Source organism: Cryptomeria japonica, unplaced genomic scaffold, assembly GCF_030272615.1.
Source record: "Cryptomeria japonica unplaced genomic scaffold, Sugi_1.0 HiC_scaffold_17, whole genome shotgun sequence".
Taxonomy (NCBI): Eukaryota; Viridiplantae; Streptophyta; class Pinopsida; order Cupressales; family Cupressaceae; genus Cryptomeria; species Cryptomeria japonica.
Window position 1 is genome coordinate 190,039 of NW_026728839.1, and position 25,498 is coordinate 215,536.

General features: G+C 36.3%; 1 protein-coding gene across 3 annotated transcripts in view; it reads right to left on the reverse strand.

The window, feature by feature from the left end:
* Nucleotides 1-25,498, reverse strand: part of LOC131050272 (FKBP12-interacting protein of 37 kDa) — a 137,817-nt gene that overhangs the window by 41,753 nt on the left and 70,566 nt on the right. For all 3 annotated transcript variants that reach the window (XM_057984459.1, XM_057984461.2, XM_057984460.2), the window contains 2 exons: nt 19,526-19,573; nt 16,079-16,132 (listed from right to left, as the gene is read on the reverse strand). In XM_057984459.1, coding sequence (XP_057840442.1) covers nt 16,079-16,132; nt 19,526-19,573 — 102 coding nt within the window. The remainder of the gene's footprint in view (nt 1-16,078; nt 16,133-19,525; nt 19,574-25,498) is intronic.

Below are 25,498 nucleotides of genomic sequence, written 5' to 3' on the forward strand. Positions count from 1 at the left end.
TGGCAATTACAAAAATCAAAAGAAGAGATTGACCAAGAAGGGTGGAGTTATAAAGCTCGATCTAATAAACACATGGCAGATCTAATATTAATGCAGCCACTTTATATTGGAAGAAACGTACATTATAATCTAAAGACATAATGTGATCGACTTTATTAGGGAACAGTTTTCTGTCATAACTATAATGGAGCAAAGGATATTATGTTGATAACAGCGACTTAAGAATATAAGCTTGGTCGACTAAGAGAGAAGTGGCAGCGATAGCAATTGTAAATAAAAGAAACTAAACAAAGTAATAGCGATACATGAGAGTGATTTGTTAAGAATTAATAAACATTAGACAATGGTGATCGTGATTATGAATAAAAGATTAGAAAGTCCAAAAGGTGTGATCTGCTAATGAAGGATAAATGATTTGTTTTAAGGATACGATTAGTTATCAAAAGTTATGTTGTTTGGTAAAAGGCATATTTTTTGGGTGCAATAAAAAATATATATAATGTTCATTTTATTTGTGGAGAAGGTGTGCAAGAAAATTGTTTGGAGTGTGAGATAAAAAGAATGTGGGGGAATAAGGGTTTCTCAGATTTACCAATGCAGATCTGTTAATAAGAAGATAAGAGAAAGATAATGAAAGAAAGGTTAAAGGTAGATTTGTAAGAAGGATTTGTTACAGATGGGTCAAAAGGGTTCATGGTAGAATTGCAAGAAGACTAAATGCTGATATAAAAGAGGAGATCTAAATGCTGATATAGAAAAGCATGCAGCTGCAAATTGAAGGAAAGTATATGCAGCCTTATAGGAGAAGAATAAAGAGAAGAACAAGGAATAAAAAGTTATCCATCATCTGTTGTCATAGCAGCGTTGTCAAGGTGGAAAAACAGATTTATGTTAAGTGGGTTGGTGCTCACAAAATTCAGATTTGGGAGTTCGTGCGTCTAGTGGGTTGGTGCCTACAAACATTGTAAAAGAAGAATTGTGTAAAAGCATTTATTGCCATGGTTTTCTCCCGTAAGGGTTTCCACATATATATCTTGTGTTCTACTTGTGTTCACATTAGTTAGATCACATATGAATGTTGGTATGCAATAAATATGTTAATGAGATAAGTTATATACTAGTGATTGAAGTTGAAAAAGCTTAAATTGGCAAAATTCAATGTTATACTGATTCACCCCCCCACTCCTCTCTCAGTATAACCGTGTGCTCTTCACAAAGGTACAAAAAAATTTCTTCATCCTTCTAAAAGCTAAGCATTCTAAGGAGTTGATGTGCCCTACTGAATGTTAACATCCTACTTGATAACTATATTGAAATGAAAAATATTATACAATTTAATAAGGGTTTGTTCACATCTGATTGTAACAAAATAAATAAGAATTAAGCAAGAAAGCTGTATATGAACATTATCCCCCAAAAAATGAATAAAGATGCAAAGGTATTTTCATGGAAAGATTGTAATATTTTCAATTTTAATCCATCTAGAAGAATCTTGCATGGAATAACAAGCCTCTTGCTTTAACTAAAGGTTATTCTGCTAGACTGTGGGCAACTAAAGGAATTAAAAAGTTTGAAGATATATAATGCCAATGAAGAATTGATCTCCTGAATAAGCTTAAAATGAAATACTCCATTTTAGATTCTGAGAAAGGACCTTCTCTCTGGTGTTTAGAACAATCAAGGATTTTAAAAGGTAAAACAATTTGCTTTTTTATACTGAGATATTAGTGGAATGATGCAATCCCTCTCAATAAAGTGCATATAAGCAAGATCACTTCAATGCTTTCTGATGCCCAAGAATGATGGAATCCCTAAACAATGCCTAATATCTGAACCTATCTAATAGGGAACGGAATTCAATTTTCTAGCATAACTGGTCTCCCTGTCTTGAACCAAAAATAGCCCATTTTGGCGGCTTCTGTTATTAATATTAGATTGGCTTGATGTAGGTACTGTTTTGAAAGACTCTGGCATTGAGTCATATATGTGTCATCAAGTAAAATTGATGAATCTATTTTACACTTGTTTTTTTAATTGCATGTATGCCAAGAATATATGGAATCTTTTATTACGGGATAAATCTAGGTGAAATAACAAATAAACGATTACAGAGTATGAAATTTTATTTGGTTATATTAAAGGTTTCACTAAGGAGCTAAGTAACTGTGACTTATTTGATTCCCTGAGATTTTATGAACCACACAGAGAGCTAGAACTAAAAGGGTGACATTAAGTACCTTACAGACTCTTGCAGTGAGTTCACCTTCGAAGTGTTGTTTTGAAGGTGACAATGGTGATGAACATTTCCAAAGAGGAATTTTAGAGACTCCTTGATCACGGTGCCATCATTATACACAAAAGTTGATCTAACTTGCCATACTGGAATTGGAATCAGAATAGGAATCGTAGGTACAGTATGTCAGTATGGAAATAGTTTTTAAGGGCTTGGATACATTTGGGTATTTCCATACAAAAATCATAAATATATATTATAAATTAAATATATATGCTAAGTTGCCAAATCGGGTATGGGAACAGGCACGGGTACATGGATACGAAACACTGGTACGGCAGAAAGTGTTCTGGGAGTTGGGTATGTTTTTGGTACGTTTATTGTATATATGTATACATATGTAGCTAAAAAATGGAATTACGTTTAGAATGTCATATACCAATACATATGCTGAACAAAACCATCACAAATTTTGAATTTTGAAACATAACATACTAATTTAAATTCAGTTTTCAATATCAAAAAGATCAAACTAGAATCACTAAACATTTCAGAAACATTTCAGCATCTAAACACATGAACCCTGGATGTACCCACAGGAGATTCATTTCAAAATCCGATTCCAGTACATTTAATACCCAGAATCTGAGTCACAGAATACGGTGATTTTCATGGGTGAGGTTCAAATTTAATCAAATTTCAAACTTTTATAAAAAAATCGTTCAAATTCATCCATAAATTCGGCAACTGCTGGGTCGCAGGTGTCTGCAGAAACGTTCATGTAAAATTCGTATGGCAGAAACGTTCATGTAAAATTCGTATGGCAGAAACGTTAGCATTTTTTAGGGTATATCTGTCAAGGTTTTGACGAATTCTCAGAGGTTTGAAGTTCGCCGAATACTCCCCGCTCAGCCACGTCTGTCCGTTTTGAGGGTTTTTGGCTCTTTTTGTTTGTCGCGTGACTGAAGGTATATGTTCGAGCCCGCCATTGAAGCTATTTTTTCGTGCTTTGTGGGTGTGAACCCCTGCCCCGTCGCCGCTGTTTCCCACGCGGTGCCGCCATCAAAGCTCTTTGTCCGTCGCAGACTCGACTAGTAATGCCTTCAACGCAAGAAGGCATATTAAATTTAGTTTTGTGATTTTGGTTCTTAATATTTCATATTAAATGTATGTCATTATAATTATTAATATAAAATAGATTAAATTTTCATATTAAATTTATGTCATTTTAATTTTCTTATTATTATTAAATAGATTTAGATTTATTGATTATATTAGCACTTTTATTTTAAATAAAAATATTATATATTTAAGTTAAGATTTCACATTAAATGTATGTTATTTTAATTTACTTATTAATATTAAATAGATTAAAGATTTCATATTATATATATGTTATTTTAATTTAATCATTATTATTAAATAAATTTAGATTTATTTATTGTTTTATCATTTTTATTTATATTGAATAAAAATATTATATATTTAAAAATAAAAGTAATTTATATAAGGCAAATTTATGCTTGTTGGGTCGCAGGTGATGTCTCCTTAAACTTCACCAACCCAGTTTTAGCATATTTCTTGATAATATATAATTTTAGGAAGTTTAAGTATAAGCACATTATATATATCCATTTTGTGCATATTATATATATATATATATATATATATATATATATCACTTTACGAACCCACTTAATTTTCCCTGATGGCAAGCAGGATGCTAGGCTTGACACCTTGCATTTGCTATAAAATTTGTGAAATATTATCACGAAATCCATTTTGTGCATATTATATATGTCAAGAAATCCATTTTGTGTATATTATATATATTATACATATATTTAAAAATAAACAAAATTATATAAGGCGAATTTTATCCGATTTTTTTTTTTTCGAATTTTTCGAGGTCGAATTTCATCCGAATTTCATGGTTGTCGAATTCGAATTCGAATTCGAACCTTGTGACTTAGCCCAGAATCACCCAAAAAAACCCACGATTCAGCAACTTAGTATATACATTAAAAATAAAAATACTAATTAAATATATAGATTGTAAGAACACCCCCTGTTCTAGACCAATTTTTTGACCACTTCAATTTAGAGGAATTTTGTCAAACAGTTTGCTTGCAAACATTTTTCCTCTAAGTTTCAATCTGCTGCTGTTTAAGATCGTTTTCTCATCTCTGTCTGAACTTCATATAGCATTACAGAGAATGTAGATACAAATATTAGGCGTCTTGAGGAAACACACCAAAGTATTCACAATGACTAAACCCAACTCATAAGTATTTATGTCAAACACTTGCAGCACATTCAGATAATGAACATTGCAAATAAATTCAAGCTTCAGATTGTAATAGCTATGAATAACTATTTAACATGATATAAACCATAAATAGTTACGATTTCCAGTTTGCTCATAAATTATTTAATTGCAGATACACAAAAAATTGTATGAATAATCCACGGCTTCATTTACATCACCAAATAAGAGCCAACATTGAAAAAACCTGATTTAACGCAGAGTTTCAAAGTCCAAGGGAAACTGCGTATTTGTTGATGCTTACGCCCAGCAATCCCTCACAATTCACACGTCCAACACAGGTGAAAAGCAGCTGCAACACAGCTGCAGCTCTTGGCATTCATTCGTCGCAGCTCTGGAAACCAGGACAGACATCTACACTCTTGGTGTCTTACTGTTTAATACCTCTACCGCACTCTTAAGTTGACCCAGCAAACACGTGGTTATTTTCATGCTCAGCACAGCTAAAAATCATAACTCTTACGGCCTGTATGATTTGCTTAAACCCACACAGTATTTGGGCTGGCTGTAGCGGCTAGTTCTTCTCACAAACCTGCACTCATAATACAACTGCGAAATCTGGGTTCCTACAACCTTGGACTGATATAGTGTGACAATGCAACTGGGACTCCTCTGTATTTTTCCAATCACTAAATGCTGATAATAAAATTGGTCTTCCAATCATGAACAAGACCTGCGATTAACCCTTGCTGGCTCACTGTCAACTGCTAGTGGCAATGCCCATATTATCAATAATATCCAATTTATTTATTAATCTCTCAAGCCCAGTCTTTCACAGGTGTGATAGATGACACAAAATGAGGGATTTTGTCCTCAAATTGCCAGGAAAATTTCGAGAACTTGCTCCAGAAAAAAAACACATTCCAAGCTCGCACAATTTCCAAGACCTTTTATAACGTCACTTGGGCACATTTTCCAATTCACCACGAATGTGGGACAAAAGAATGTTATAATAAAATAACATTAACTCCTTATGTCTCCCATTTAAAGGGGACTTTTAATATTTTATTTTCCAACATTAGTCCCAGCATTAATTAAACATTAAAGTTAAATGGACCAATTAATTAATGGCTCATTAAATTTGCAAACCTGATGACAAATATTGATCACCATAAGTACTGGCATTATAAAATGCATCAAATATTTCCTGCTACTGAGCCACAACTGACTTACTATAAATAGTAAGTATTTGGAAACCCTGTCAAAACTCCTCTGATTGGCCTGAAACTGAAATCGCCCAAGCCAAATCTCTCACTGATCCCAGTAAAGTCCTGCTTAGCCCTCAAGACCAAGGCAAAATAGGCTAACGACACATCATCTGATGTCAAGCTAAAATGGGGACATTACAATCCCCCCCCTTGAAATTGCTTGTCCTCGAGCAATCTCACTGTAACCCCATGGTTACTAGACCGAATCACACTGAAGCTGAGTATAATCCCAAGGTCCCAAATCAATCCAGTCGATATGTAGTAACATCTACTCCGAACTCTACCCTGCTAATCACTTGTACCAATGACGTCCCTCGAACCTCCACCAAAGAAAGTAATCAAGAACTGCATAAACTGAAACATCTCCCCGGAATACAGCTCTATGAAGGTATCAAACTGAAAAAGCATGTCAACATAGTTTGTCACAATCCTCTCAACTATTGAGCTGCTAACGATAGTTTTGCAAGGTCCTAAATCAAACTCTATGTAGAACCACCATGTTGATATTGCGCCATTCTGACCATGATTGATAAATCATCATACGCAAACTGCATTCTCAACCTCTAAAGAAGATTAATCACCATCAAAATTCTGCAAAGTGCCCACCAAGGAACATCTGTACTGTCGCCCACTAACATCATGCCACTGACACCTAATCTTCGTCTGCCAATGAGAGGATCTCGAGTACACAAATATTCCGAACTCATTACTCTCAACCCTTTTTTGTCTTGCAACATATGCACTAACAATGGGGGATAACAGTACTATACCCCAAGATTCTTGTACAACTGTTTGCACAGATGTTTGGGAGTACTCAAAACAGTAAGTATACAAGACTAAGACTACAAATTGCAACATCAAATCGACAAGAAACCAAATCCTAGTCAAAATTTCCCTCCAATCCACCTACAACAGCTGTAATGGTCTCCTATATATACTGAAATAGGGGGTTAACAGCAACAATGCTACTACACTTTGAGTCCCTATCACAAAGAATAAATCCACCACACTGACGTTGCACTACTCTATCACCCTCTACAGTCCAATCAAACCAATTATCAAACCCCTGCTTCTGTAGGCAACTAGTTGGTGAAAACAAAGTGAGAGACTTGCCAAACTTGGTCTCATCACTTGTCATCGGAAACATGTCATACCAGGGCGGACCCAAAAGCTTCATACTCAATTCATCTTTCCGTGCCATCAGTGACATAGTCAAATCTTGCGTATGCGGGCTAAAAGTAAACTAATGAGCACACCTCAATATGCAATCGAGGTGAAACACTCTAGCCTGCACCAATGGAATATCAGAGTGGTCACATGAATTCCACTTCGTGTTGGCAACTATCGAAGATGACTCACAACTCAACGCAGGAAGAACATCTGCATCAACATTACCATCATGAGTACCATCCATCGCCTTAAAAGTGGTTGGAACAGTACTAAGGTTCAACATGCAAAACTCAGAAGGTATCATGTCCTCCTGACCAGACTGCCCAATGATAATCTCAACAGTACCCATGTGAAACCCCGTACCCAATTCTACGTTGATGCTCAAACCTATAACCAAATCCGATGTGTCTAAGTCATCAATAATCCAATCCACCTGAAGAGGTCTTCTGTAGATATGAATGATGCCCGTCATAGGTGCATAAAAACAAATACCAACCCCTGTCAAACTGCTGGTATAGATCATAACAGCGCCATGTAACCAGTAAACCAAATCCAAGATGGAGAAAAAAATATCTCTACCACCCAAGGAGGGTAAGAATTCATCAATTCCCCAACCTCTCACTCCAAAGTGACAATCCCAATCTTTCCCATCCATATACACAATCGCTGCCCTCAAAGTGCAACCTGATATAATTCTGATCAGCATCATAGGACAGCCATCAATCAAACAAATAGGAGGTAAAACCCTTAAGGAAGGTGTTGGAATACTATAGAGTATAGACAACATGTTCCTCTGCAAACTGTAAACTGAGATCAATCAGACGAGTGCTGAAATCTTTGTGTCATCTCATACTTGTAGATTTCATCAATCCCCTCAATGATCTGTTTGATCTCTAAGGTTCTTACATCATGCTCATGGATCACCGATGGACCAGCAATGGTTTTCTCCGCTTTGTGTAAGGAAATGTGGGCCATGCTCAACTATAAGCAGAGATCATCAATTTCTCCCTCCTTCCTTCTCAAGGCATCAGAATAGATCTCAAATAGGTTAAAAAGGTGATCACGATCTGAAAGAAGGTGCAAATAGTTTGTCTTCATTGTTCCCATTCCTTCTTTGATCTTCTACAAACTAACAAAAGAAGATTCCGCTTCAACTCCCCTTTGTCTTCTCTCTAACTGAATCATCCAAAGGTAATTTTCAACCAACTTATGCATTTCATCATGATGAGATAAAGCTACCACTATCCCATCCTCATTCACCTTCAACTGATTCCACAAACTATGCGGACTGTGAGAAGCATCTGACTGTGATGGAAATTCTTCTTCTACAAGGTCTCATATGCACACATTATGCTTTGGAATTAGATCAGCACTAATTCCACCATTAGAAATTTCCTCAATGCCTAAATTAAGAGTCTCCGTACAAGGGGGTTCGGTTTTCTCCAACCACTCAGCATCCAGCTTAGCTAACTCACTGGAAGACGGTATGCTCTTTTCATGAAGTTCTACTGGAGCAATATTGTGAACATAAGTAAATTCATTAATGAATTTTTCCTCTTCTCTTGTTTTATCAATAAATACTCTTGTTTTATCAATAAATATCTACACATCACCAATAAAGAGTTTTGATTTTCCTCCTCCTATAGTGAATGACTCCACAATTTCTCCCTTATCTAAATGAATGTCATTATCCATTTCACTTTTCTCAGGCAAAGTAATAGTTGTAATCACCTCTGTAACTTCCTTATCAACATCTAGATTGTTTCTCACCTGAAGAGAAGGTGAAACCTGTAAGCCCTAAGAGAACAATTCTTCAGTAGTAAGTTGTTCCCTAAACTTATCAATCTTCAATTCAACCAAACTTCTTGAGAGATCATAGGCAACAGCTGAAACATGCAGCTCTCTCCTCCAAATGTCTAATAAATCAGACCACAACTGCTTACAAACATCATCTTTTTCATCAAGGATCATGGACAAAATGTCGAACATATTTGTCTTCACCTTGTTTGAATGGTGTTTCACGATTACAGCAATGAAACATTTGAAGAATCAACTTCTCATATTGAAAGTCCAACATAAGGACAAATGATCTAGTCCTTGCCATAACTTCTAAAATTTTAACCCTAGGGGCTCTGACATCATGCAACCCATGTAAACTCTCCACAATCAGTTGTAGGACCTCCTTCAGTAAGTCATCATTATAAGGAACTTTAAGAGCTATAATCCTCATAACTTCACTGATGCAAGTGACAACTGCTAGTCCTCTCTCCTCATCTTGATGTCTCATCAATTTTGTCTTGACCAATGAATGCACCAATGGAGTCATAGTTGTAGCCATTGTTTGTGAAGGTGACTCACTAACCTTCCGTGACAACTTTCAGCTTCCTCAAAAATGTTGAGGAGAGATGCTTTAGCCCGAGGTAAGAATTTGGATTTTTAACCTACAAACTTAAGTCCCTCCTGAAGAACTTCGGTAGCCTCCTGTTCTTTGTTCCATTTGTCCAATTTTTCATGCATTATTTTTGATGTTACTTTATTGATTCCAGCTGTTCCCACAAAACTTCCATTTATTTGCTAAAGTAACCACTAAAGTTCTGATCTGCAATTGAATAGCGGAACCAAAACCAATCTACCCAACAGTCGGACAAAATTCTTAGCTCTGATACCATTGTAAGAACACCCCCTGTTCTAGACCAATTTTTTGACCACTTCAATTTAGAGGAATTTTGTCAAACAGTTTGCTTGCAAACGCTTTTTCTCTAAGTTTCAATCTGCTGCTGTTTAAGATAGTTTTCTCATCTCTTTCTGAACTTCATATAGCATTAAAGAGAATGTAGATACAAATATTTGCAGGTATCTTGAGGAAACACACCAAAGTATTCACAATGACTAAAACCAACTCATAAGTATTTATGTCAAACACTTGGAGCACATTCAGATAATGAATGTTACAAATAAATTCAAGCTTCAGATTGTAATAGCTATGAATAACATAACATAAACCATAAATGGTTACAATTTCCAGTTTGCTCATAAATTATTTGATTGCAGATACACAGAAAATTGTATGAATAAACCACAGCTTCATTTACATCACCAAATAAGAGCCAACATTGAAAAAACCTGATTTATTGCAGGGTTTCAAAGTCCAAGGGAAAATGTGTATTTGTTGATGCTTACACCCAGCAATCCCCCACAATTCACACGTCCAACACAGGTGAAATGCAGCTACAACACAGCCGCAGCTCTTGGCATTCATTCGTCTCAGCTCTGGAAACCAGGACAGCCGTCTACACTCTTGGTGTCCTACTGTTTAATACCTCTACCACTCTCTTAAGTTGACACAGCAAACACGTGGTTATATTTCTTGCTCAGCACAGCTAAAAGTCATAACTCTTAGAGAAAATATGATTTGCTTAAACCCACACGGTATTTGGGCTGGCTGTAGCAGCTAGTTCTACTCACAAACCTGCACTCATAATACAACTGTGAATTCAATGTAAGTTCCTACAACCTTGGACTGATATAGTGTGATAATGCAGCTGCAACTCCTCTGTATTTTTCCAGTCACTAAATGCTGATAATAAAATTGGTCTTCCAGTCATGAACAAGACCTGCAATTAACCATTGCTGGCTCACTGTCAACTGCTAATGGCAATACCCATATCATCAATCAATATCCAATTTATTTATTGATCTCTCAGGCCCGGTCTTTCACAGGTGTGAGAGATGACACAAAATGAGGGATTTCGTCCTCAAATTGCCAGGAAAATCTCCAGAAAAAAAAACACATTCCAAGCTAGCACAATTTCCAAGATGCCATTAATGCTCTACAAACTCCCTTTTATAACTTCACTTGGGCACGTTTTCCAATTCACCACGAATGTGGGACAAAAGAATGTTATAATAAAATAACATTAACTCATTATGTCTCCTATTTAAAGGGGACTTTTAATATTTTAATTTCCAACATTAGTCCCAGCATTAATTAAACATTAAAGTTAAATATTTAAATTTAACTTTAGGAGTTTTTTATTTAATTGCCCAATTAATTAATGGCTCATTAAATTTGCAAACCTGGTGACAAATATTGATTACCATAAATACTGGCATTATAAAATGTATCAAATATTTCTTGCCACTGAGCCACAATTGACTTACTATAAATAGTAAGTATCTAGAAACCCTGTCAGAACTCCTCCGATTGGCCTGAAACTGAAATCACCGAGGCCAAATCCCTCACTGATCCCTGTAAAGTCCTGGTTAGCCCTCGGTACCACGGCAAAACAAGCTAACGACACATCATCTAATGTCAAGCTAAACTGGTGACATTACATAGATTATCAATTAAAAATAAATATATTTATATTTAATGATGTTGTATAGCTAAATGAGCAGGCACACCCTTAAGGCCTCCTGCACCCATACTAGGTACATCTGGGTACGGGTTAGCTTAGGGGCATGCCTGGCTACGCCCAAGGTACCCAAAGGTGTTGAGTGCCAAAAAGTAACAAAAAAGGACATTTTCCCATGCACCCCTTCTATCGTTGGGTTTTTCTCACATCTAACACCTTGTGCAACTTATCATTGCTGCTCGTCAAACCCATTAGGGTCTACACTCCCAAAACCCCACTAGCTATTGGGATATCTTGTTATATAAGAAATTTGATTACAATGAGGGGGTCTGGGAGTCAAGACCAGAATCAAGAACTTGACTGCTAAAATTATCACCATTAAATGCCAATTGATAAAGCTAAATATTAAATATTTAACTATCAATTGGAATTTAATATTTATCTTTATCACTACCATTTTGGCAATTGGCATTGATCAATGATGAAGTATCATGCTATCAAAAGTATTTATTTATTTATTTTATTTTATTTTATTTTATTTTTTTGTGTGTTGTGTGTGTCTATATATACACACGTACCCAAATGTACCACACCCAAGAGAAAAAAAATTGTCATACTAGCATACCTGTATGGATGTATCCCATACCCATTCCCGTATCCGTACTCGCAACTTAGTTGTATGGTATAAATTTTTTTCATTTATCATTCTTAAATTTTATATTACTTTAATTCTATAATTTTATTATATAATATTAACAGCATCATCAGTTTGACAAGCTTTATCAAGGTTGGAATGACTATTTTAGAGGCGTTGTAAGAGGGAAAAGCTAAGCAATCTCAAGAACAGTATGTAGAGGACTTAAAAACAGATCAAAACTTGAATTGGCAAAGATTGGATTCAATAAAAATCAGAGACACTGTGAAGGGCGATAGTGGGCAGTCAGAGGAATCTCACCGTATGACAAGATATGTAGTTTAGGGAAGGGTAAGATAAGATTGAGAATGATCTGATACAAGGATAAATATGAGGCATGGTATAACATAACAGCATTAAGGACAGAAGTCAGAATTGAGTATATTGCAGACACAGAGAATGGTATTCATATTTGGAGCTAACTGTAACTGTGAGGAGGAAAGCCATGAAGAGCAATGCAAAAGACTGTTCCTATGTGAAACAAGGAGGTTAGGCAATTAATTTTCCTGATAATCGGCAGATGTTTTGCTGTAAGTTCTCAAGTGCACAATGGACTGGTATACAAATAATTTTTTACTCCACACTGTTGGATTGAAGGAATCGGCTAGGCAGGTAGGCAGTAGGCTGGTTGTTAACTATAACTGGCCCACTGTGTCTAATGTCATTGATAAGATCGAGATGGATACTGTGACAGGCTTCTTGGGAGTAATATTTGGCATAGGCAGAAAAGGCAAGGAAGATAAAATGACAACAACATGGTCCATTTTCAAGAATTGCGTCAGAAATGATGACTTTGCTCCTATGATTTGTCTTTTGCAACGAATATGGAAGTATTCACTGATGCTAAGATACAGAGGATCTATGATATTGGGGCAGGAATCTGTTTCTACCTACACAATTTCACCTAAATGTGATATGCTTTTCCAGTTTTAATAAAGAGCGCTACCCCCATACTGGTAGTACTTATCTATCAAAAAAATGATACATATACTAAATTAAAATATTAAAAATTGAGAAATAGTCCATAAATTTTACCAAATTAAATAAGAATTTCAAGAAGAAAATTTGGGGCAAGATATGCTCGATTTGGCATTAAAATCTGAGGTGCACACCCTGATACTCGGCCTTGGTAAATCGCAAGGATCTCCTGCAGGTGATTCTAGTCATTTATGGAGAAGGGTTTCGTGTATCGCAGGATTTAGAAGATGCATTAAAATATTAATCATCACTAAAGTTAAAAATTAAAATCATCACCCAAAAAACCTGAACCCTACTCGAATCTCAAGCAATTCCAAATGGTACCCAATTCAGGTACAACTCATACCTGGAAACGAGGTTATATTCCGATGATTCGGTAACATATTTTGCATTTTGAGTGGTGACTAAAAGAAGAGAGAAAAGTGGTAAATGAAAAGAAGAAAGAAAGAATGATGAAGATTCACTAGAATTGAAATATCAAGAAAATATCTCTAATGATGTTGTTGTGCGTTCCGCACACACACCCCAACCTTGACGAGGACCCTCTTGTCTTTCCTTGAAGGAGAGATGGAGGCGATCAAAAGCCGAATTTCAGCCTCTCTTCTCGTTTTGCAGGACATAAAGAAATCCGCGCAAAACACTAAATGACCCGAGCTTGATAAGAGGACCTTTAGAATTTTCTTTCTCGCATCTCCCCCATTTGGCAACTACCGGATTGACCGAATTAATGCCAAATAGTGGTAGGTACTTGAGAAAGTGGTTGACGGGATAACTGAGAATTGAGTAGGCATGGGTACAAGTTGCCAGGCTTCTAGAAGGCAGATCAGGGCCCTTGGATGCCATCAATCTTGGCCATCCGTTCAAATTGTAAAATCTATAAAAGGCAGAGGCCTTTCTTTTTTAAAGGGTTAAATTTTAGACAGTTAGATTGTTAGATTTTAGTTAGATAGTTAGAGTTTTTGTAGAAAGTTAGATTTCAGTAGTAGAGTAGAAATGCTACAGAAATTGTTCTAATAGCAGCTAGAATCAATATAATGGACATTGATTTAGTGTTTATCATCTTGGTTTTAGTCTGTTTGCATGGTTTTCTTCAGCAGTTTAGATAGATCTTCTTGGTGTACAGGTATCTGATGGATTCAGGCTCGTACAATTGAGGATATGCTGATTGTGTATCCTTATGTGTGGTTAGTCTGAGCCTTTAAAATCGTGCTTAGTTCAATTGCAGGAGCTGTGCCAGAATTGGGTGCTTAGCGATGCACCTGCAATCTGAAAATCTTCCAAGTACCCTTGAAGATTGCACCGTTCTTGCGATGTTGTGAGTTATTCTAGCCAAGCAGGGATTGGTTATGTTGAATCCGTCTACTCGCACGCCAGTCTTGTTAATCTTAGGCCTCTTAACCCTTCTTCTTTGCTTTTATTTCCCAGTTCGAAAAATCGCAACAGACCAACTTGTTGTAAATGTAAGGTCCCTTGTGCTCCCAACAAAACATATCGATCCTTGGGTTATCTTGCAGTCAAGAACTAACATTTGGAACCTTGAGGTTGTCCCCTTTGATCACCTAAAACAGCATTAGGGATTCCTTACACAAGAGAGGAAAGGATACTCAGCGAGATCATTCTATTCTGCGTTGGTCGGATAGAGTCATAGCAATGCGATTTTAGCCACATCAACAGATGTTCCGATACAGCTAGTAACAATAAACAAGTTAATGATCCTCCCATTGAAGAACAACATTATCCAGTCACTCAATGGGTGTGGAAAGTGTGCAGGAAGCTATTCTTGATGTTATTACAGATTTCTCTTCTAGCTTGGAATGGCTGGTGCTAGCTGCCTATTTAAACTACTTCATGGTAGAAACTAACATTTGTTAAGTTTCTGGCTCAAAGAGGAGGTTTACCTGGTTTTATGGTCTATTTAAAACTAAGTTGCTGGTTCGGGTTCAAAGAACTGGTACACCGGTAAGGCAAAATTTTGAAATGGAGTTTGGGTTCGTTTGGGTTCATTAGAACATAAACATGTAAATTATATATATATGCAGCCTATAAGCATGAATTAAGATTAGCATGTCACATAGTATCATATAATATTATAAACAACAAAACCAACATAAACTTGTAATCATAGCATCATGATCATACCATAACAACGTCATATACATCAAGTTTACTATCAAAATGACAAAATATTCAAGTATCATTGTTTCAACTTTCAACAATTTAAAGTTTAATCATCAAATGGATTCTCTAATTCATCATCCTCATTCTCCTCCTCCTCCTCCTCCTCCTCATTGACATTGAAATTAGATGAACCAATGCCAATGCCACTTACACTTGCACTTGTACTATAAGTTTGTTCGCTATCCAAGTCAAAGCATCCAAATCAGTATGCTTTGGCTCTACATCCCACATCTTTGTTTCCCCTTGCTTGTGTGAAATGAGCCAAGTTAACGTTTTAAAACTCACTTTTAGGGTTATATTTTAATTTTTTAAGTGGTGGATTTCAAAAAAATTAAATTTTGCAAAAAAAACACCATTTTTGGGCCATCAGACCCCTGGATTCGACCTGGGTCCTCCTGAGTTCGACCTGGTCCAAACCAGGCCTGTGAATCACGGACCCTGCCCGGACCACAGGCGGACCAGACCAGACCGGACCCGTACCAGGGGTCTAGGGGGGCGAACCCTACAACTTAGATTTAAAATTAAGTTTTGATTGGAATAAACAATTTTAAAAAGTAAACTGTTATATATATTTTTGTAGCTGCATAAGGACTTACCTATAGATGATATGTAAATATTTCCAGGACTGCACAATAACTGGATGACTATCATCTTTTGTTGGTTATTAGTCTCAGTCCAAATCTGTATGTTTATATGGCCTTACAGGCTTCTATATTGTAAATCGCTTAAGTATTTTGAGGCATAAAAAAATAGTGATGATTCTTCTCTTCCTAACCATTCACAAAAAAAAGGTAAGGTAGACATCAAATATTTACATGTCTAAGAGATGAAGACCATCAACAAGAATAACAATCAGAAATTGAATGCAAGAAACAAATTCTCTATCCAAGAATATTAAAAAGTGTTAAATCAAGTTCAAGATGTGCATGTTTCTACCTTTAAACGAGTGAACTCTTCATGTATGGCTGGATCAAGTAGTAACCTACGTGCCTGTAGAAGTAAAAGAAGCATGAGTAAAACTGATAAATTTATCAAATGAGATTTGTTGAAATTTGATATGCCAAATTGAAAAATTCCACAACTATAAAATTTCTCAGCAGTCAGCGTTCAAAGGTCAGACCAAAAATAAATGTTCAAAGACTTCATAGATACAAAGATTGAATATACCACCAAACAACAGTATCTTAGTAAGTAAACGTAGAGAAATTAAAATCATGCCCTAGGATGGGAAAGTAAGCAAGGACAATAATACTAATTTAAAGCCAATCACTATTTGAATTCCGAGAAATTTTCTTTTATATTTCAGCGACCTCTATATATTTAAGAAAGTAAGGGATACAAAAGTTCAAATGCACGAAATGTAAGGTTGTATGGCCTTGAAGCTGTGATGGAAACACAAAATACTAGCGGCACAGGGGTATGGCTGGCATGTATGTGTGTGTACACAGGGACCTCTGTATTTAAGAAAGCAAGGCACATCAAGGTTCAAATGCACTCAATGCAAGGCTGCATGGTTTTGAAGCTATGATGGAGACACAAAATACTAGTGTCACTCTACAGGGGTATGGCTCATGCACATCTGTGTATATAAAGCAAAATGAAAAGAACAGAAAACACTAAATTTATCATATAACTTTTGGGAGGGGACACACTACTTCATAAATAAAAGTTACACCAAGCATAATGCAACAAGAAGAAGTGACTTTGTTTTAATGTTGAGTCGCATTGATCTAATTTGTTCATTTATGGATATTAACAAAGTTTCTTTCTTTTCTTTTTACCATCTTAGAGTGAATATCCTTTATAAAAGCCTATATTCAAGACATAGAGGATCAGATTCTTTCATAGGCCATAACTTCACTCCTTGTGATAGTACAGCTCCTATTGTAGCCAGTACCAATTGTGTGAATGGAAAAAGCTTTAGGAGCTTTATTAACACTCTAAAGTGTCAAAAAACGTCTATTTTTCCAGGAAAGGTCATTTGACTGATCTTACCAGTTTGCAAGGTTCTTTTATCAAACAAAGATCTTTTATTAATATCATTAAGGAATTAAAGACATTTTAATGCAAATTGGTGTTTTCTAATCTCAAATAACTTGATCATTTTAGTATTAACTACTATCCAGTATACCCCTGTTTGATGCTATTTGTTCAAGGCATCCCACTTCAAACACACTTAACATAAAACTTATGTTTCCTTAATTGATAATATTCTATTTCAAGGTGCTTCGAGTGTTGATGGTCCTCCAGGCTCCCATAAAGAGAGAATTTTTTGTGTATGGTCAATATATGTTTTTTATAATTCATAAAAAAGTACCTCAAGAATTATCCAGAATGCAATAATAAGCATTCATACTCATAGCATTTATTTGTTCCTATGAAGATTGACTCAGCTGAGAATTCTTCATTAATTTCAACTTGGTTGTATCTTCCTGTAAGATATGGTTTAGAGAAGATAGTGATTCCCTTAAGGGCATTGAAGGAAATACTCAACTTATTCAACTCACCAAAAATTAAAGGCTTCACTAGCTGCTCCTTCACAACAGTCTTCTCATGTCCAATAACTGTCGATGGAAGGGATGGATAGGCCTATCCCAATAACCACATTGTTTGCAAGGAAGAGAAACTATGCCTCACATGATGGACTGAAATGACAGACTTCTTTGGATGCACTCACCTCCAAATGTACTTTTTCAAATAATCACAGTTCAAATGGAAGTTTCCAAAACAATATGTGCCTTTTTAAACCTTTTATTGTCTCCCCACAAGTACGAGGTGTCTAGCAAGTACTGTACAAACAATTCTTCAATAGCCATTCTACAAGAACCCCTCGCATCTGTTCATAGGATACTCAATTTGGAGGCCCTTGGAACCCGTCTCAATCCACTCCCCTAGAAGAGGTCAATGAAGAAAAAACTATGCCCAAAAGCCTATTCAACAAAACCATCCTTAGCAGACATTTCAAATACATACGCATACACTGGAGGGGAGTCACAACATTCAGAATCAGAAATTAGGAGAACAGAGAACCCTTGCACCTCTCAGAGAACAAGTCAGACTTGTTAATGAAACATTTGACTCCAAATTCTGAACTTATGGATTAACAAATTGACATCCACAGTACCAGTATAGATAAGATTTCATCTTTTATGGAATACATTAAAATGGGAAGAATGTGTTTGAACAAGACAATCTGGACAAGCAATTTTATACAGTGCATTCCAAGTTGATTTAATTAATAAATATATAATCACTTTACTTTTTTCCATTAGCTAAGTCACCACAAAACAAAAATGGGTAGAGTTCAGATAGGAATACTGATATTTGGGGGGGTTAAAATATAAAAAATAATAAATATAAACTAAATTAAATACTAAATCAATATATTGCGCATTATCAGGCATAAAATAAACAAAATTCACATATATAATAATTTCACATGTTTACAAATAATGATTTACATCATGTCTTTTGGATAAAGGAACTGCATACAAAGTCTCTTGGCAACAGCAGCAGTAGCTCCTTGAGGTAGTCGTCGAAAAATTTCATACAGGATCAAAAGTGTGAGAATGTTTTGGTCATGTTTGTTTCAGGGTCAAAAGAGTGAGAGGGAGGTTGAGGGGTATTAGGTTGGCAAATATTAGGGAAGGTGAGAAGTAGGGGATGGTGATAGATGTGGGTTAAGCTCAATACATCAACTTTTCTCTCTCTAACATTGTGTCATGAGTTCTCCATGGAAAAAAGAACTGGAAACACAAACAAAATTTCTTGGCCTTTTCAGTAAGGGCCTGGAATATCTGGCAAATCTGAAATGAGCCAAGGCCAAAATAGGGAGTGATGATCTCATTTTGTACATCACAATTTTTTAGAGTGTTTTGCCTCAAGAATAGCTTTTCCACATCATTGAACAAGATGCAGGAGAGCCTCCTGATTTATATTAGAGAAAGTCCTATTTGAAGAATAAGCACAGTGCATCTGCAATCATTGAATCATCATTCTTAAAAACATTAGTTAACACTACTGTTAGGTATGCTATACAAGAAGATAAAACATTTATGGAAGATATTGCAAATAAAGATGAACAATCAGAAGAGTTTATGCGTAGGTGCTTTAGATGCAGACCACAGTATCAGGAATGTTCACTGGTCAGCCAAGTGTTGTTCAAAGATGGTAAATCCATAATCATGAAAATTGTGATGCCAGAGTTGATGCATTCTACAAACAAACCAATCATAGTATGAAACCAATATGCACCGTTTTGATATTTATATCAGAACACCACATGGAGATCAACACACTTGACAACCTGACAAATGAGCAAGAAACCTTTTCATCCTGAAAAAGCTTACCAACATTGATTAGATTCCACTGTATGCATAATACCTTAAGTGATGGAGGCTTCAGTTGTGACTTCAGATCCCGAACAGCTGCCTGTGATCCAAATTCAATGTCATGAATATTATCATCAATGCTATAGATTGAAGTATAACTTTTAGCTCTAGAAATAATAATAATTCCTTGAAAATGGACAAAAAAGAAAAAGCCACACATACAGTGAATCAGATTTTACAAGCTATTCAAATTGATGAGAGACAACAATGCTATCACTTGTTTCACTACCAACAAGAATTAGAAACATTAAATAAATCTGTATCCATTGAAAAAAAGTCAATTTCTAGCTTAAAAGAAGACATTAATCAGTAGCATCATTTATGTTCAATTGCAATTAGATATGTACATATTTGCACAAGTGAAAAGGGCAGTGATGATCACTCGATTGACTTTGCCAAGCAACTAACATGATACATTAAAATTTCTTGATTCATGCAAACCAAAGTTCTTGGTACAGTTTTCTTTGTCAAATTTTCCAACTTCATTTATTGGCAGACCTATTTCATTTCACACAGATTACCAAGCCATGATGCCATTCAATTTTGTTCTGTCAAAGGTTCAAGTTGTAGCTAGCAGTTAAACCGCAAGACACTCATTTGACTCCAAGAGTCCAGACCAACTCTCTTGCATCAATACATGAAAAGCAGGAAAAGATGATGAGATAGACGTCCTAACACGAGTTTCTTTAGATGGATACAGCATGAGAAGGAAATCAACGTAGAGCAGAATGTTTATTTATGAACCAAACATTCATGACCTTCATTATTCATTATACTGACATGACAGCAATGAAGTACCATAAGCATGTAAATGTTGCCCTTTCAAAGCAGAAACATTTGAGGAATACCAGAAAACATTGCATAATAATAAGTTTAAACTCTCAAATAAACCATCCAATCTGGCATATCTCGGAGGATTTACCAATCATTAATGTAGTATCATAAGTATGTAATGGTTACTCATGTTACACTAGATGTTCACAAGCTGGTGGCCATACATCTGAATGAAGTGAGCCATCTGTGTGATAGCATCAGCTGTCATGACCCGAACCAGTACCAAGCAAGACAGTTAATCACAAAGATGAAACTGTCTTACAAAGTATGACATCACAGTTTCAGAAATTGAACATGCTACAGCAATCGGAGTATTACAGAATAGAGATAATGAAACTTACCATTTGATCGACCCTCTCTCCCTCTAGCAAAAGCGATCTCCTCTAAAAAGGATAAAAGATTAGTTTAGAAATAAACAATAAAGCATTAAGAGAGTGGGTTAAGCATAAAGAGGCATGAAGAGTCAAACAGTTGAAAAGGGACACCACCCATTCAACAGTCACCACTTAAGGGAAAGACATATACTGCCACCCCAATGGAGGGGTATAAGAAGAACAACATTCAGCATCCAAGGAGGCATCGAATCAGACAGATCAGATTGAATATTAATAATTAAATGCACAGCAGTTCGGACATACTTGTGGTTTGGTATGAGGTCTTTACACATAGCATGATGAATATTATTTGTATCTGCTCATTACTGATTAGGATATGCTGTTGTTTATGAATGATTATCATATGGAGAATACATGCATAATAGAGGATTCTTTATATGTACTGATTGATTATTGAAGTCAACCATGGTCGGGGTCATGAGGAATTACAAGGAGGGGAACAGCGATGGGGTACTCTTCTAGGTATGCCACCTCATGATGGTGACCAAATTGTCCCATGAGGCCAAGGGGGTAAAGGGGTACTGCCTTTGGGCTTAGAAGAAATGGGGTTCTGGGGCACCCTATTACGAATATGCCTCATCCCTCTATCATGGTGAATTAATATACCAAGAAGTCCAATCATTGGAAGTAGGGAAATGGATAGCAAGACGAAGGGGAATGGTTATAGGACACCTCACTAGGTACACCACCTCATATGGATGGCACGAGCCAGATGAGGCCAAAGAGGGATGGTATATCCGCTCTTGGGCCTAGGGTAGAGAATCTCTAAGGCATCTTATTGAGTTGCCTTATTCTAGATTCCCTGTGGTTGAATTTTCCCAATAAATTAGAGATATCATATGAATAAGTTAATGTTTCTTACCCTAGTTGGATTTTAGGGCAAAAACTAAGGCATTTAAAAAGGGGGCATTACATCAGCCCACCAAGTGATCCAGCCAACTCACCTCTTGAGAATGGCAATAGATTCTAAACACATCACATATTAGCAAGTGTGGACCCATTGATGAGAAGTAACATGTTCAGGGAGAATCATTTTTTTTCTACTTTGGCCTTACGTGGATCCCATTCAATCTAGCAGCGGATCAAAGAGTGATAAGAAAGCTCAATATCCAACAAAAGCTTAGTCGTAAGAGTAAAACACCCAGCAAAAGCAAAGTTCAGTCGTGCCACAAATTCATAGCAGGATCAAGCTGTTTAAACACTTTGCTAAACCCACCATGCAAGTTGGACCATGTAAAATAAGCAAAGGAAAGTGTTTTGGCAGCCACTGTTAGGGTCATAATGAAAGATCCCCACCCAAATCTGATCCAAATTTTTTGTTTTGTTTGATTTGATATATGTCTTGGACTCTCCGAGATGGTGATGTTTTTGAGTTTGGTAATTCTAATCTGAGTTTTGCTGAGTGTTGTGTTTTATGCTTTTTTATGATAACATATTGCAAATAATGAGAGGAAATGACTATGCAATGAATCAAAACATGTACAGCTAAATGATATGGCAAAATGCTAGTTTATTGTTTGCTGCTAAGACTGAAACGAGAGATTACAGTACTATTATCAGTAACAAATCAGATTGTTACAATTTAATCCATAGGATTTAACACTATATCGTCAACATGCATCATACCCGGATGTTAGCCAGCTGTTGTAGGCTGATGTAGACCACTTTGGGACTGGAAATGACCACTTTCAGGTCTGACATGAAGTCTGATCTGCAACAGCAAGAGTGATATCTGCTACAGGTCTGATATGCAATTCCCAGCCATCATATTTGCTGCCACGAATCTGATATGCACTTTCCAGCCACTATATAAACAACTACAGGTCTGATTATGATTCCAAACCCTAACAACCAGCTGTAGTAGGTTATATTCTCACTGAATAATGGTACAGCAGGCTGGATTTGCTGTTGAATGATGATGACATAGGCCCAAACGTCCCAGATCTGCGACTAAATGGTGAATTCAACCTGCTGTTACAAAAATGTCCGATTTACCTCTGAAAATAACTCCAAACCTGCATAAGAATCTCTCCAATGAAGCCCAAACAGGAACCCAGTGCAGATTCCCCTCAGATATGAACTGGCTTTTTGTCCAATTCACTATTCCCCATAGGAGATTTCGTTCCCAAGAGGCTGATCTGCTGTAGAAACCCTTCCTCAGAGCTCACATGCAATTTCCTGTTGTGAAAATGAAAGACTGAAACCTCAAAATGAAGCCCCACACATTACTTTATTGGCCTCGAAAAACCCACGCCCTAATTAGGGTTTTCAAGCAACTTTAACTAATCTCTATTTAATAAAACATTTCTTCTCAAATTGCGCATCCATTTTATGGGCTCTTATAAACTTTCATAAAGTAATTTTTAATAAATAAAACCTCCTCATAGTTGGGCGTTGGAATTCTAGGTCCATATGACATTTATTAAATTAATTTTATTCATGAATGAATGCCCCTCAAATGGCCACCTTTTAAAAACAACGTTGTGATACTAAGACATGGGGTCCTTTATTAATTTAACAATTTATCATAAAGTGACATGATCAAACCACTATAATTTATATTTTAATATTAATTTTTTATTCAAACCACATCACTTGGCCACCCAAACTGAAAACTAATAATGCTCGTGCCATCCTAGTGATATCTAAATATAGCAAGCAAACAGACAGTCCACTCCTAAACAATAGGGACAATAGGGATCTTCTCTAAAAAATAGAAACTGCAACCAAAATGTCCAAAATGATCCCTAAGGTCTACTAAAGCATTCCGGTCAACTCCCAGTCAATCCCTAAAATTTAGGAACCCCTCCTAAAAAATAGGAGTCTGTCTCAAACTATCCAAAACGGGTTATAAAGTCCCCGCGTAGCTCCACAAACCTCTAGATGGGTTCTGTTGATGTGTGTTTTATGCACATAACATTTCAGAATAAAATACCAAAATAATTTACCCTCTCTTGAACAAAATCACCTCAGATGCTAAGGATAAGATCAACTAAAATGATTCCAAGGTTTCTACATGTCAGGTCTTGACGAGTGGGTAACTCAATGGTTGATGTGAATTGTTGTGTTCACTTGGGGACTTACGCAAATGTTAGGATTATCTTCTTCGATAGTGAAATATGCGGAATAGGTGTGCTAACAACTTAGGATTTAACAATATGGTTCTGGACTTAATCCTTACTAAAGAAATGGGCAAAAGGAATAGGGTTTAGGAAATCTATTCTAGGCCTAAGAATGTAGGAAATGATGAACAAATCTAGTGGAATCAAACTAGGCAAGGTCTCACAAACAGGTATTGACACAAGCTTAGTGCAATCGTCTAAGGTATACTCAAAGATTTTCAGACTATTACCATCACACATTGACACCATCCAAGTTGATGCTTATCAAAGGTTGCATAGTAATTGAAGTTAAGCTTACTCAAATTTCCAGTTGACCACACAAGGCACACTTACCAACAGCAATAGGCTAGTGGTATGGATTAAGGATTCCACACAAATATATTCAACAAATCTTTCACTCAATCTAACAAACATGAAAATAAATTATAATCTAAAATTATAATCTAACTTGGAGGAATTGAGAACAATGAATACAAAGACAACATTTGAAGAGCGAAATCACCAACAATTGAACAATGATTTAGATTCAAATAGCTGCAACATATACCAACAATACTACAAAAACTCTCTCCTACAAATGAGAGACAAGGAGGTACATATAGAGTCTCTTACAAAATGGATGGCCAAGATTGATACAAGATCAACGGCCAAGATCATGCCAACAAAACCCTAGAATTGCCCTAATTAGGGTTTAGATAAAAAATGGCGCCACCGACATATGGCCCAATAAAAAGATACCTAGTCATCAAATAGGGAATCTTCTAGAAGATTCCTCCCTGCATCTTTCTCTCTCACATATTCCAAGAATCTAGCCAATACAGAATCTAATTCTTCCATGGAAATATTAGGCAAGGTATCCTGCTGCAAATCAATCACATCCAGTGAATCCGAGCAAGCATCCAAAGTGTTCTCCCAATCTTGCATGAGCTTCTGCGAACTATGAACATGAATCAACAAAGAGACCAAGTCATCTATTTGACTCTTCTTCAAAGAGTCCAACTGACAAAAATACAAAAGTTTCATCTTGTCTCTTAATTTGGATAAGTGTAAACCACTAGCATCACTAACATAGACACCCAATAATTCCTCAATTGAGGCAAGGATCTTCATCTGAATGTCCTGAATCAATCCCTCCATTTCCATACAGCTCAATTGGGCGTTCTCATAAGTTGATCTCTTCATGGCCAATGCACAATACCAGCCATGGAAATCATATATGTCTCCACTGTGCACAATGTTCTCGCTGATCAAAGTGGAATTAGGAATCTTCTTCAAAGCTTTGAGGCGTGGAATAGTCTTCTCCTGAATAGGCTGGAATTCTTCCCAAACTCCCTCCAAATACTGGATTCTAAACACAAGCCCTATTGTTCTATCATATGCCTGGACAAACTAAGTAAGGAAATCATCTGCCTATTTTCTTGCACTCTCAATCCACTTTTCCATCTCCGCGAGTGTATCTCTCGTTGCCTCATAGTGTGAATGTAGTCCATGATCAATTGCAATAGGGGAAATAAGGGTGGGATTCTCACGCCTTATCCCTGCAATATACTCTCTAAGTCTGATATTCTCTTCTTTGTACTTCTCCTTCTCTTCAATTTCTCTATCTAACCTGGC